This window comes from Colletes latitarsis, chromosome 10 (genome assembly GCF_051014445.1).
Source record: "Colletes latitarsis isolate SP2378_abdomen chromosome 10, iyColLati1, whole genome shotgun sequence".
NCBI classification, from domain to species: domain Eukaryota; kingdom Metazoa; phylum Arthropoda; class Insecta; order Hymenoptera; family Colletidae; genus Colletes; species Colletes latitarsis.
In genome coordinates this window covers 14,800,087-14,812,712 of record NC_135143.1, presented here as the reverse complement: position 1 = coordinate 14,812,712, position 12,626 = coordinate 14,800,087, and the positions used below count along the sequence as shown (strand labels likewise).

The 12,626-nt window shown below is 44.3% G+C and overlaps 1 protein-coding gene across 4 annotated transcripts in view; it reads right to left on the bottom strand.

Annotated features, from left to right (window-relative positions):
• Positions 1 to 189: 189 nt before the first annotated feature.
• The window catches only part of Neur (E3 ubiquitin-protein ligase neur), an 87,361-nt gene continuing 74,924 nt past the window's right edge, over positions 190 to 12,626 (bottom strand). For 3 of the 4 annotated variants that reach the window (XM_076773823.1, XM_076773821.1, XM_076773824.1), the window contains exons 2-4: positions 10,558 to 10,724; positions 7,059 to 7,627; positions 190 to 6,536 (exon numbers count right to left, since the gene is read on the bottom strand). In XM_076773823.1, the coding sequence (XP_076629938.1) occupies positions 5,438 to 6,536; positions 7,059 to 7,627; positions 10,558 to 10,724 (1,835 nt within the window). In that variant the 3' untranslated portion in view covers positions 190 to 5,437. Of the gene's footprint in view, positions 6,537 to 7,058; positions 7,628 to 10,557; positions 10,725 to 11,163; positions 11,736 to 12,626 lie in introns of those variants that run through there. The other variant, XM_076773822.1, reaches the window with a different exon arrangement.

Below are 12,626 nucleotides of genomic sequence, written 5' to 3'. Positions count from 1 at the left end.
GTTGATTTTATTTATATGTTTGTCCTGTATATTGTTTTAGTAGGTGTATAATATTTTTAATACCCATGTACATGTACTTTTATATTGCGATTAAATCTTTTTCTTTAAATCTGGATCTTTCATTGCATTGAATGACTTAACGGTTACTGCATTTTCAGGGGAAAAATCAAGGTACAACACGGTACGATATCCATAGATATTACAGGCTTTTTATTGTGTAGAACAGCACACGGCCGCACGAATTATATTACATATGTATAAATTTGTATCGGCATCTTTACAGTTAAGTTCACGGAGAGAACTCTTATCGCACATAGACTTCTTTCACATCTTGGGGGATAGGTTCGAGGACAAGGTGACGTATCATATTTTTTTTTTTTTTACCGCGACGTAACGTATAGCACACACTCAATTCGATGATATAATGACGCGCGCATACCTCGTTATCCTTTTCGTTCGAATGGCGCACGTTCGAAGTGTTTTCTTTTTTGTGCGTATCACGCCGAACGATACAAAGAAACAAAAAGAACGTAAAACAAAAAGAGAAACTCATAAAGGCCTAGGAGTTAGAGTGTCCTCGCGTGACAATAAAAAAAAAAAAAAAAAAAAAAAAAAACGAAATCTTGGACTCTGCGAACGTTCGCTGATCAACTTTTACGAATAGAAACAGTCACGTAAAAAGGATCGGGGACGTGGTAGAAGAACAGCGATAGTGACGAACATAAAAACATTAATCAATCGGTACACATCGATGCATGGTAATGCTGACACGACGACGACAACGACATCCGGTTGACATCAACGAGGGCGTCTGTATATCGTTAGGATACCTTTTCAAGGTGATCCAACGTGTCCTAACGTTTTCAGGCTGCGTTCATATCTCTTCTTTTGTATAAAAACGTTTCTTCTATTTCCTCAACCTGAATCTGAATTTGAATCTTTTATATCTATTTTTTTTTCTTTATTTTTATTTGCAAATTAATCAAGAATTTCGCTTTGACACCTCTCATCGACGCCGAACGCGATTATAATAAGTTCTATCGTAAATAGCGTATCTAATAAAGAGATTCTCCATGCACGTGCCTCGACACGCGCGATAATTTTCAAATTATTCTTTCATTAAAACTTTGTCTTTTTTTTATACAATTTCTTTTCTTCTACTTCTCTCTCTCTCTCTCTCTCTCTCTCTCTCTCTCTCTCTCTCTCTCTCTCTCTTTCTTTCTTTCATAAAATCAACACGCTTCCTCATCTCATCATTTCTTTTTTGGATTGGCAGGCGAGTTAAAGCTTGCCGCTCGCTGGACTAGAGATTTTACTACTGCTTTATTGCGCATCCGTTATTCAAGAAGGACCATCCTTTTTTCTCTTTCTCTCTCTCTCTCTTTCTCTCTTTGTCGCTTCGCTCTCGCGTCTCCGGATACGATTAGGAACACCGCGATCCCAATCTTCAGACTCGACGATCTCGTTCTTTCGAGGGATTTAATAACATTCTAATTTTTCTCTCTTTCTCTCTCTCTCATTCATTCTCTCTACATCTCGCTCTTTCCAGTAATGTCTTGCGAGCATTACCTCATCCGATGAAGAACTTGTTTCTACGGACAACTCGTTCACTGGAGAAGACGTGCTCGACGAATTCGCTAGTTTTTTCGCGCCGGATGTATTTGGAACCATGTCGCCGGAAACGGGGCACGAGCTACTCTGATCAAGCAATGACGCTGTTTAGACGCAAGAGTAGTTTGAGATGCGTTTCTTAAACCACTTGCAGGTTTCTATCGTTTTGTTATTCAGCAAAAACTCGAGCCTTGAGAAAAAGTTTGATGAAACTAATTCGTTGCAATCTTAGCAAATATTCCTATGGACTTTGTACATGCTCTGATGTAAAAGACTTCTCTTACACATAAATACAAAAAACCTAATTATTGGATTGTATGGCATATGCAGATATGAAAACTATAAGCTTAAATGTATCCAGACTACATATATGCATTTATGCAAAATGAAATATTAGCATTATTATATTAATCTAAGAAACATATTCTGTACACATTTACTTATGTGTTTCATATTATCCATAAACCATAATTTAAAATTTAACGAAAGTTTTCTTATTAGGTTCATATATAAAAAATAAATAATTGATATTGTTGCAGTTTAAAGACCAAGATCTTTTTATTACGAAATTTATCTACCTTTGAACATTATCCAAGTGTCGTGGAACTGACAATGGACTGACAAGGGCCTTAGAGTCTTAGAAACTCAACCTACTCTCAACTAGAGTTGGGGCTATTCACATAACTTAACATTTGAGTATTTTATACCTTCATTAATATTATTTAAACAAAAATGAACCTAAAGAATTTGACAAATATCCAGATAACCGAATCGATTCGCTAACTGTTCTTATAGAATCGAAGAGTCGATTATCTGAATAGCATTCGAATTACATTCGCCACGGACACAACAATTCGACGAATAGTCCCAATTCTAATTTCAACTCCAGCATCATCCAGACTTCATACAAACGTATCGTCGAGCAGACGTATTACAAATTACAGTATTTGCTATCCACAGCTGGTTATAACTAGGTCGTTGACCAGACAGATTGGCCCTAACAATGCGTCGTTTCGAACGACTACCTGAATCACAGTTGCTCGTTCACCCGTTTGCATTCGCATGAACACGCGAAACGCCTTCTGACGAGGCACGACGGAGTGGAGGCGTAGCATTAGGGACCGTCAGAACTGACACGAGGAGAGTTCTGGCCAGGGTGACCTCCGTAGATCGATAAGAAAGCTCGGTGAGCAACGTTGCACGACAAGACGCGTCGTTAAATGTTTATAAGGCACGGCCTCGAGGACGCTCGTCTCTCGTCCGCTAGGTCGCAGGGTCTGCGATGCGTTCGAGGGCCGGGTGAAGGGGATAAAAAACGTCGCCGCCCTTGGCGCGTCTCGCTGCTGTACGAAAATAAAGTGATCTTACATAGAGAGGATCCTCGTAGTCAACGGGCCGCGCGACGAGAGGCGCCATTGTCATTACGCAGCCCGTCGTCTCGATTGTTCATGTTACAACGGGGCAGTGACGACTCGTCGGGGGCAGATCACGGTGCGAATCGCGCGTTAAAACTAAGAGACATCGGTGAAGCGGCCGCGCGAGATGCCCAGGAGGTTCTATAAATCGTTTTAGTCCATAACAAATGAGGAGTTTCGGCAGCCAAGTGGTGTCGGATCAAGTCGAGCTTGGCAAGATCGGACAGACTAGTGCTGTTTGGCTACCGAGCCCCTCAAATAATTTCTTTTTAGTCGTTAACACTGATAAAAGCCTCTAAAACTCTGTCGCTATCCCTTAGAACGCTACGCAACCTAACATAGTAACTTTGCTTGTACTCTTGTCATCGATACGGTTAGGAATCCAACTAGTCTTGCTTGCTATACGCGCAGCATCTCGTTGGGCCGCTTCCGGGACGAACGAGTCTGTTTCGAAGGAAATTAGTTGTACAAGATGACACGCCCAAACGTGACATTCGCTTTTGACATGGTACTGGGTGTAAATAGCTAATAATTTAGAGGTGTATACTTTTAAAAATTTCATTCCTGAGAATTTTAACGCAACTTGTGGAATATATGTAATGAATAAAATCTGTGTTTGAATGGGATGTAAACTTCGTACCAAAGAAACACGCGTTTACCTGTCAAGTGTCTTAAAAATTTAACGTTTTATATCTCCTAACTTGTTGCTTGGCTACACCTAAAACGAAATATCATTTCAGTGTTTGAAATATTATCACAATATGTTGTAAAACAAGCGTTACGCTTGGGTATGACAACTTGCTAGCTAGGTACATCTGGTTTGACGTGCGCGCGCGTCGCGACTGCCCGTGGACGATGTCTCAATTCTCTTGGTTGTTCGAACTCGGTAGAAACGGTTAACATGCTAAGTCTAAACGTATCAAAAAACGTATCGTCCTTTAAGGCTGGCTGCGTGGAGAGGTGCGTGAGCTCGTTTGAAACATACGCAGAGCGGGAGGAGAACGTCGCGCGCTTTTCTTTGGTAATACGTACAATTATTGTAATCATTATACATACACGGCTAATGAGTCGCTGCGGCTCTGCGCTTTCGCTCGGCTTACACGCTATTTAACGTTTTATCCAAGCGTTATTGTCGAAAGTAACAAACGAGAAGGAACGCGCGTCTAGAAGATCGGCCGGGTGACACGCGTTTGGCGTTGCAAGAGCAACGCGGAAGGAAGGACACGAGCAAGAAGAAAGAAGAACCGAGGAAAGCGAAAAATTGAAGAATCTAAACAACTACGGCCTGGGCTTACAAAGATTCGTACTACGTAATCACACGGGTTGTATTAAATAAGAAACCAAAACGATCGGTCTCGACCTACGTTCAGAAGGCACGTCGAGACGATGGCAATCGTACTCCGCCATAGCAACGTCTATAAGAATAATAATGTAACACGACCACTATGATGTTGAATCGTGATAATAATATTACTAAGAATAATTATAATGATAAAAATAATAAAAACTAAAGGCTGAGAATAGTAGCAGCGGTGAGTGTAATAATAGTAACGTTAACAGTAGTTGGCGATGGTAGCAATAATATATATAATGTTGATTGTGAAAATATCTAAGACCAATGCTTTAGGACTTTTTCTAACTATCGTACCTTCGTCGCGCGAGCGTTCATGGAGACCTGGCGGGGGTGTTAAAAAGCATTGTCCTACAATCCAGAAACGGACGACCGGAATAAGCTATTTTCCGTGAAAAGCTGGTCCTCGAACTGATTCTCGTGCGGGGAAAAGTCGATAGTTTGAAAGAGCCTTTTACTCTTTCTCTTTTTTTCACTCTCAATCACGCTCTATCACTTCCTCTCTCACACATACACTCACTCATTCTCTAGTCCCTCCTGTTCTCGAAAGCTCACTGTAGTCACTCGCTCGAAGACGAAGCATTTTTCCCAGCGACACTGCGAATCTCACCGACCTGGGACATCGATTCGCTGATCGACAACCCCCCTGAGTCCACAGGAATGCGCCTCGTGTTCTCGTCTTGCGTTAGCATCGGCGACGATGGCGGTCTGCACCGCGAAAACATTTCCAACTCTTTTGTCCCTATCGACGTCTTAATTGACAAGAGTCCCGAGCACCCAGGCAACACGAATCAATTTCGTTTTCTCTCCCGACCACCGTCTGTCCAACGCTTCGATGAACAACGATCGTGAAGATATCCAACGTCCTGAGCACATTTTTCGTCGCAGACGAGAACAACTAGTGATGAAAACAGACCGGCCGATTGCCCGTACCACGCCGTGACAGTGATGCACGAGCTAAGCACGGGTGTTTTGCCTATTCGTAGAGGAGACGAGTTTAACGAATCAGGAGACATCAGCCCTTGGAACTGTTCCTTCCGCGCAGACCCTGTACCGCTGTTCAGGATCTGTAAATACGAATCACGTCTCTGATGGGCGCCCTGCAGAGCGGGCAGAGTCCACCACCCTTGCCGCACCACTGCTGGGTGGCGCATGCATAACACATACACATGTGTCCGCACATGTACAGGACGCTATCGATGCTCCTCTCGTAGCAGATCGAGCACTCGCTGGGCTGACCGGGCGTAGACTGGAGGCCCTCGCTCCACCGTTGCAAGTGCGACGACGCCTGGGACGTGAGGGTCCCCTCTAAACTCTGATAGTTGACTGGTTCCACGTAAGTGGACGAACCTGTGCTAGCCATGGTGCCGGTCAACGGTGTCGAGGTCTGTCTGGAAGATCCTGGATGCGACGTGGACGCTAGTGCGCTAGGTGGTAGGTGCAGATGAGGGTTTCTGTGTCCCGCGGATGCGTAAGTAGGCTGAGGCGTGGACGAAGGCGGCGTGGGGCAGCTGGTTTGAGGCGGCAGATTCACCACGAGAACCGTACTGCCGCCTACGGCAGGCTTGAACTGAACCATTTCAGAGAATCTAGAGAGCTCGGTGGCCGCGTTACTGTGATTCGAGTATTGTTGCTGTTGTTGCTGCTGCTGAACAATAATGGCCGGAGAAGAGTTGCTTTGCCGTTGTCGCGGGGGCGACGTGGGCCTGCTGGCCAGCATTCTGACACGCTGAGTACTGCCGTACACATCGACGAACGCCCAAAGCTGCAGACTCTGGTCGATGTGCATCACCACGTTCGGTGGACCGCCATTCTTGCTCATTTGGACCTCTCCGAAGTGAGTCACCGTAAATGCTATCTCGTCGCCATGTTGAGGGCTAGAGGCCACGTCCTTAGAGACCACCCAGTACTCCGGACGATCCAACAGAAGATCGCTGTCGTCTGGCAGGTCTCCGGCGGTGAGGCGCGCGGGGTCGCAGGAAGTCAGACCCAGCGCCAGGGCACCAACGTATATCGGTTCTGTGGCGAGGATCTGCACCACCAGTCGCTCGCCCAACAGCAACGGCCGACCCGTAAACGCGTAGCCGTGACAGAATTCCGTGTCGGTGCGCGTCGCCACGCACTGCTGGTTGCTGAAGCGGATGTTCCTGCCTCGAGTTCTAGGGAAGAGAAACGAGAAAACGATTAGCGGACTGTTCGATGCCGGTACCACCGGCGTTTGGAAACACGAAACGTCGATTTGAATGAAGAATTTCATGGACAGCTGAGGAGGCTCTTGATTCTATTGAAAAATTGGTGCTTCATAGCGGTATCTAACTCCTTTTGAGTAACTAATAAGGTTTAGAAAACGGCTCTTTGCACGACACAACTAGCCAATTAAAGTGTACATGACTTTAATTCCTAATAGATTCCCATGGGAAAGCTTAATTAGTATTCAGTCCTATTAATGTCACACGGAATTAGCGCGTATGGTACATCAACGCGAGTTAGGCAACAAACAGCGCCGATAGACAGGCCTAAACGTGCAGCATATTCAATTTTCTGGATCTTCCAGGCGTACGGTTACGATTATTTGGAAATTGGGTAAATTCGAAAGGATACGTTTGACTTTTGAAATTAAGGGATACTTGGAGCTCGATCAGCTCGCGTTGTAGATTACAGAATATCATGGTGGAACTCACGGGTGGAAAGGTAACGGTGTGAAGATGACGCCGGCCGGTTGAAACCTGAGTCCAGGCAGCTCGACATCGGGCTCGTGATGGATCGACATGCTCTGCATGGACGGAAGGATGATCCTTTCGAGGTCTCTGCCAGTGTTGCAGGCATCGTCCATAGCCGAGTGCCTACTGTGCTGCGCATTGTCCTCGTTGCTGTGTTCGGCGCCTCTCCTGATGTTGTTAAAGTGTTGTCTGTTGGGATCGACGAACTCGATGGCGGTACTGTTGCCGTACACATCGATGATCGTCCACAATGGGCCGCGCGTTTCTACGCCGCTGAAGAACAGGCCCTTTTCTTCGCCGTTTACGCCAAAGTGCACATCGCCGGCCGACGTCACGTAGTAGAACAGCACCGCGTCCCTGTCAGCCAGCCTCTCGGCTAGGGCCTTCGCCCAGTAGCCAGGTTTATTTGTCAGGTCTGGACAGGCGTACCTGGGCAGACCATTTCTCAGATTGGTCGGATCGTTGCTCGTGAAACCGAACCGTATCACGCCGCTCCAGTTGTCTGAGATCTCGAGGAACTTCACGCACACCTGCAATGGAAAATGATAGATCGTTAGTTATTACAGCTAAGTCGTGCGGGGACAAAAATTTCCAATAAAAAACAATTGTATCAAACTCGTGTATTTAATTATCTCTCTCATTTTTGAACCAACATTTCTAGAATAATTCTGACGAATGGGCCAATCTTCAAGAATGCTCAGGGTTACATGAAGATTGGGTCAGAAGAAGGATTCGGTGAAATACAGGAAATTCTTTAAAAGTTTCTGGCATAGTATTGAAAGACGATGTATCAAAGTCGGTGTTCCTTGTAAGGATACCCGTGGCCTAGAAATCTTTCTAATAGGGGTCAGAGCCACTCAAACGCGCTGACCTTATATTCCCAGAATTCCTATCACACAAAGCGTAAATCATTTTCTATAAACTCGGTTCGTGCGATGCTTGTAGGATATTAATTATGGTAATTTCCTTTGGTATAAGAAAAAATACTTGTGAGTTTCGTAAGTCTTGGAGGATGTAACTAAGAAGTCCTTGACAGGATAAAATTGATCATTCCTGTGACCACACTACAGTTTCCAATCGAGAAAACTCAACGAACGAAATTAAAGTACAATGCAGCCGTTCGCTGAAAGTCGAAGGTCCAGCTTCGACTCGAAGAAGAGTATATTCAATGGACAATAAATTTTCGAACGTTCGCGACACCAGCGACGAGACACCGGTGTCACGCGAATATTGATCGTAGTGTCGCATAATTTAAACCCGACCTGTGGGTGTCGATTCCGCGTCGACGACGTGGAATTAAATCAATCTCAATATTCCTCAAAAGGGAACTGGGGGAAGCCCGTTTCAACCTTTCGTCGCGTATCCGTGAATAATTGGACAGATCCTTCGTGCTGCTAATAGAACGTTAATCAGCACACACGCTTGTTTCTGTGGCTGTTAACGAGGCTGGAAGCGACTATCATAATTATAATTTCGATAAATTGCTGTCGATTCCGTTCACGGTGACCATTTACCCGGAAGTCGTGTCTTGGAGGGATTTGCGGTTCGATAATAATTTTTAATCGTAGCGTGGCATCGCGAATTTCATCGAAGAAGAAAAGACTCACTTTTTTGCCATCGAGTTCTCGGCCACGTTATGTCACGAGGCTGAACGTGACGAAAATCACAAGGGCGATAGTCAACGGTGGGGGATAGTTACGAAATATCGAGCCCGAACGATGTTCTCTTTCCTAGAACGGAGTCTTCAAACGATCGTATTGTCTCGTCAATGGGCTGCTTTTACAGTTTACGACAGTCGATGTCTGACGTGGAAACAACAGTGCATCGACGGCCGATTTAAAAACGTTCCCAAGGAAAAATGAGACTCCGGAGGCAGCAGAGAGAAAGGAAAGGCCTTTTCAATTTCGAAACAATGGTTTCCACAAGAACTAACAGTATTCTTATTGTTGCCCAGTGTGAAGCGCTGGAGCAAATATTGACATTTACGAGCAATTGCTTTTACAACATACATCGTGCAGAATGAATACGAGAACGCATTAAACAAATTTGGAAAATTTTATTTTAATGTAAAACGGAAGAGATGAGACTTTTGAGAGAAAGATATCCTAAAGGTAACATCCTACGCGAATATTTTAGATTGTTGCCATTTATGTAGTGTAGGAAGAAAGAAAAATCTCGGAGGGGATTTCGAGCCGTGTTGAGTCAGACGTCTCGATTTTTGTGGAGATCGTACCTCAAGTGAACATTATTAGAAATTATTTACACTCTATTTACTGAAGTTGTATCAGTTTTAGGGGATTAAGATGGCTTCGGAACCGATCCCTCGACTCGCATAGTCCGACACGCGGAACGCTAATTCTCAGAAGGGACCAATTATCATCGTGTCCAAACAAGCACACGAACGCTGATCGACCAATTAACGCCCACTGTGTTTCCTCGGGTTCGCGAAAGACATTGAATTACCGTGGATCGTTCCCGATCGAACGACGCGGGGATTCCAATTCCAAGGCGTTTAGTGAAATTCAACGAAGAGAACCTTCGAATGCCTCGCCCACGCTCTCTGCCAATCTCCTCTTTGAAGGAAGGAGAGGAGCTACGAAGGATAAAAGGAGAGCGCAGATCGCACGCAACTTTGTAGACACGTTGCTACGCTGTGTCTCGGGTCTATTTAGCGATGGAACCAATCTACTAATTCATTAATACTTATCAAATTGATGTTCAAACGAGAAGATTCGTTTGGACCAGAGAATGCAAGTGATGTGGGTCTTGGAAAAATTTTAACTGTACTCTAATAGTTCGCATGTATGCAATGGGCGTTCTTGTTGTACTTATTTTTCTGTTAAGTCTTCAGTGAAAAGTTCTGTCACTCAAATGTGTAAATGTGTACTAATAGGGATTCTACGTTAGAGTTTTGGAAAATTCGATGCAGAACACTTTGTGGATGTTTCTCGTCGTCGTTAACCAGGACGAATAAGTTGGATATGGACTGTCGTTGCTAGACGAACGACGAGCGAACGCTAAACTATCGGCCCACGTGAAATAGCTGGCCTCTTCAGGGTCGTTCAGACTCACCGCGGTCGGCCACGGTTTAATAGACAGGGAATGCAAACGACGGCTTCGTCGAGTGGAACAAAAGTCACCTGATTCTCACAATTAAGCGTCGCTCTGGCGTATACGATTTGCTGGGCGAGTGGCGACGAGAACGAGGAAAAATGGCCGCTTTTTTCTCTCTCCATCCGAGAAGGAAAATCCACGGCTAGCGACTCGGATTGATTATCTCGAGAATTTCCAACGACACGGAACTACAACCTGCACTTTGCTACTTCGTTTTATCGTGTACTTGCCCTCTCGAATATATCATAATCACCGTGTTACATAACAGCTTAAAGCTATACTATAATTTCTGATTTAAGGAAAGCATTCTGCCATATTTTAATCAATTATCTTTTCGAACGTTTACCTTTTCGCCAACGCGTACAGGCCTCGCGCTGAACGTGATGCCCTTGCAGAAGCTTTCGTGTCTTCTGGCGATGGTCCCGCCATTGCAGAGCGTGATATTGTCACCATGAACCTGATGGAACGTCAGCGGTGGCAGATTGTTGGTACCCGCACTGGACGATCTTGGTGCTGTAACAGAAACGAAAAAAACTTATTAATTCACTGACTATAAACAATACAAAGAGAATAGCCGAAAGAAATTTTGACCAAAAATAAATAGCACTGTGCTAAGATCGTTAAGTTTCCGGCTATTTAATCCATACGATCAAGTAATTTCAGCAACCGGAAGCGAAGGGGCCACGGGAGTCACGCAATTTCCCAACGAAACGAGATTTCGTAAGAAGCTGCGAAGGAAGGAATTGCACGCAGTTTGAAACAAAAAATTCGATTCTTTCAGTTCTTCGGGACGGGAACTCGTGGAAAGAAAGTGCTCGCGCCGTCGGGAAATTCCTGCAGTCGCTTCGCGCGAAACAAAAGCGCGGAAAGAGAAGGGACGACGATGGCGATCGTGGCGGGCGGAGAAAGAGGAAAGGTGGAATTCGATCGAGAAACTGAAATGCAAAACCACCTCTCGAAGCAGGTCGAGCGTTTCCACTTCGGTATTTCATAACTCCGACTCGCTGATACGGAATGCGAGGATACCGACAGGATATTCCCAGGGTGCATTCAGGATATGCCTGGACCGTGACCGGAGGTGCGAAGATGCCCGAGGATTCGTATGAATCCGCGAAATAGTTGGTCCTTGTTGCTCGAATGGCTATTGGATCAGACATTGAACTTCGATTTTCAGGGAATTCGGGATATCGTCCTTTGCTAGCTTGCGTATTCGGTATTTTTTGCACCGAATTTTTTGGTTCCTTTATATCAATAAATATCAATTTTTTATTGTTGTAAGATGGAGATTTTATTGAACAATTTTGGTTTCATAAAGTAATATGGCACTTAGATAACACTTTTCGATATTTTAACTCGAGTAATCAGATTAACACGTTGGGTTTAATGTGGGAGACTCAGGAAGTTGATAAGAGCTAATCGGCACAGCCAGTATTTTATACGAGTTTTCGAGATAATGTTCTATCTGCTTCGTTTGCGCTGACACTAATTGCAAATTTCAAATGCTAAAGCCGTGTAAATTGATGGAAGACATGGTCGTTGAGTATGTTGAACAAATATAACAACACCATAATGAGAATTTTTTTTCTGGAGCAGAATTATATTCTTTAATTTATGTAGTATATACCAGGCGCTGTTTCTTTAATTATTTAGAAGAATCTTAACATAGTATAGGGGCTTGGTACTTGTTTTTCGATTCACCATTTAAATAAACTTTGCACTAATGCGACTTGTCAAAAATTAAAATAAAAAATTCCAACTAAATCACAATAAAACGAATAATTCGTGGTATCACTTTAAGTCTCAAACGAATCTAAAACTTCAAAAAATTTAAAATTTCGTTATGCACAATTATCACAGTTTCACTTTCAACTATACAAAAAAATGCCAATCTAATATATCAATAACACTTATAATCACTCGATCCTGTCCATCTGACCAAGATAACTATCAAACAAGTACTGTAAAATCTTTAGATAAAATTTGGGAGATAATAATAAAAACAGATCCGTACGGATAGTGAATGAAAAAAAAAACTATCAAAGGACGATGAAAGTATAAAAAACACAGGATGGTAGGTACACCACGACCTGCACGAGCGACAGTCCAGTTCCGACTGACTATCGATACGCGGACGGAGGTAGTATCGCAGTCGATATCGTACGTGCGCTACGCACCGGAAACCGCACGTTTTGCGGCGGAAGCGGCCGCAACAGAAGGCGCGCACCGTCCCGAGGCGATACGCTTTCTCCGCGAACGGATGCGCGCCGAAAACCGCCGGTAACAATGACCGGCAACCGGAAGTAACTCGAGGCGAGGCTCTGCTCGACTTCTGCGGGCTTCGTGCGTTTCCTACGACCGACGATTGGCAGCACTGCGACCATACAAATTTTCCCGGCCGCCAGGAATAACCGACAA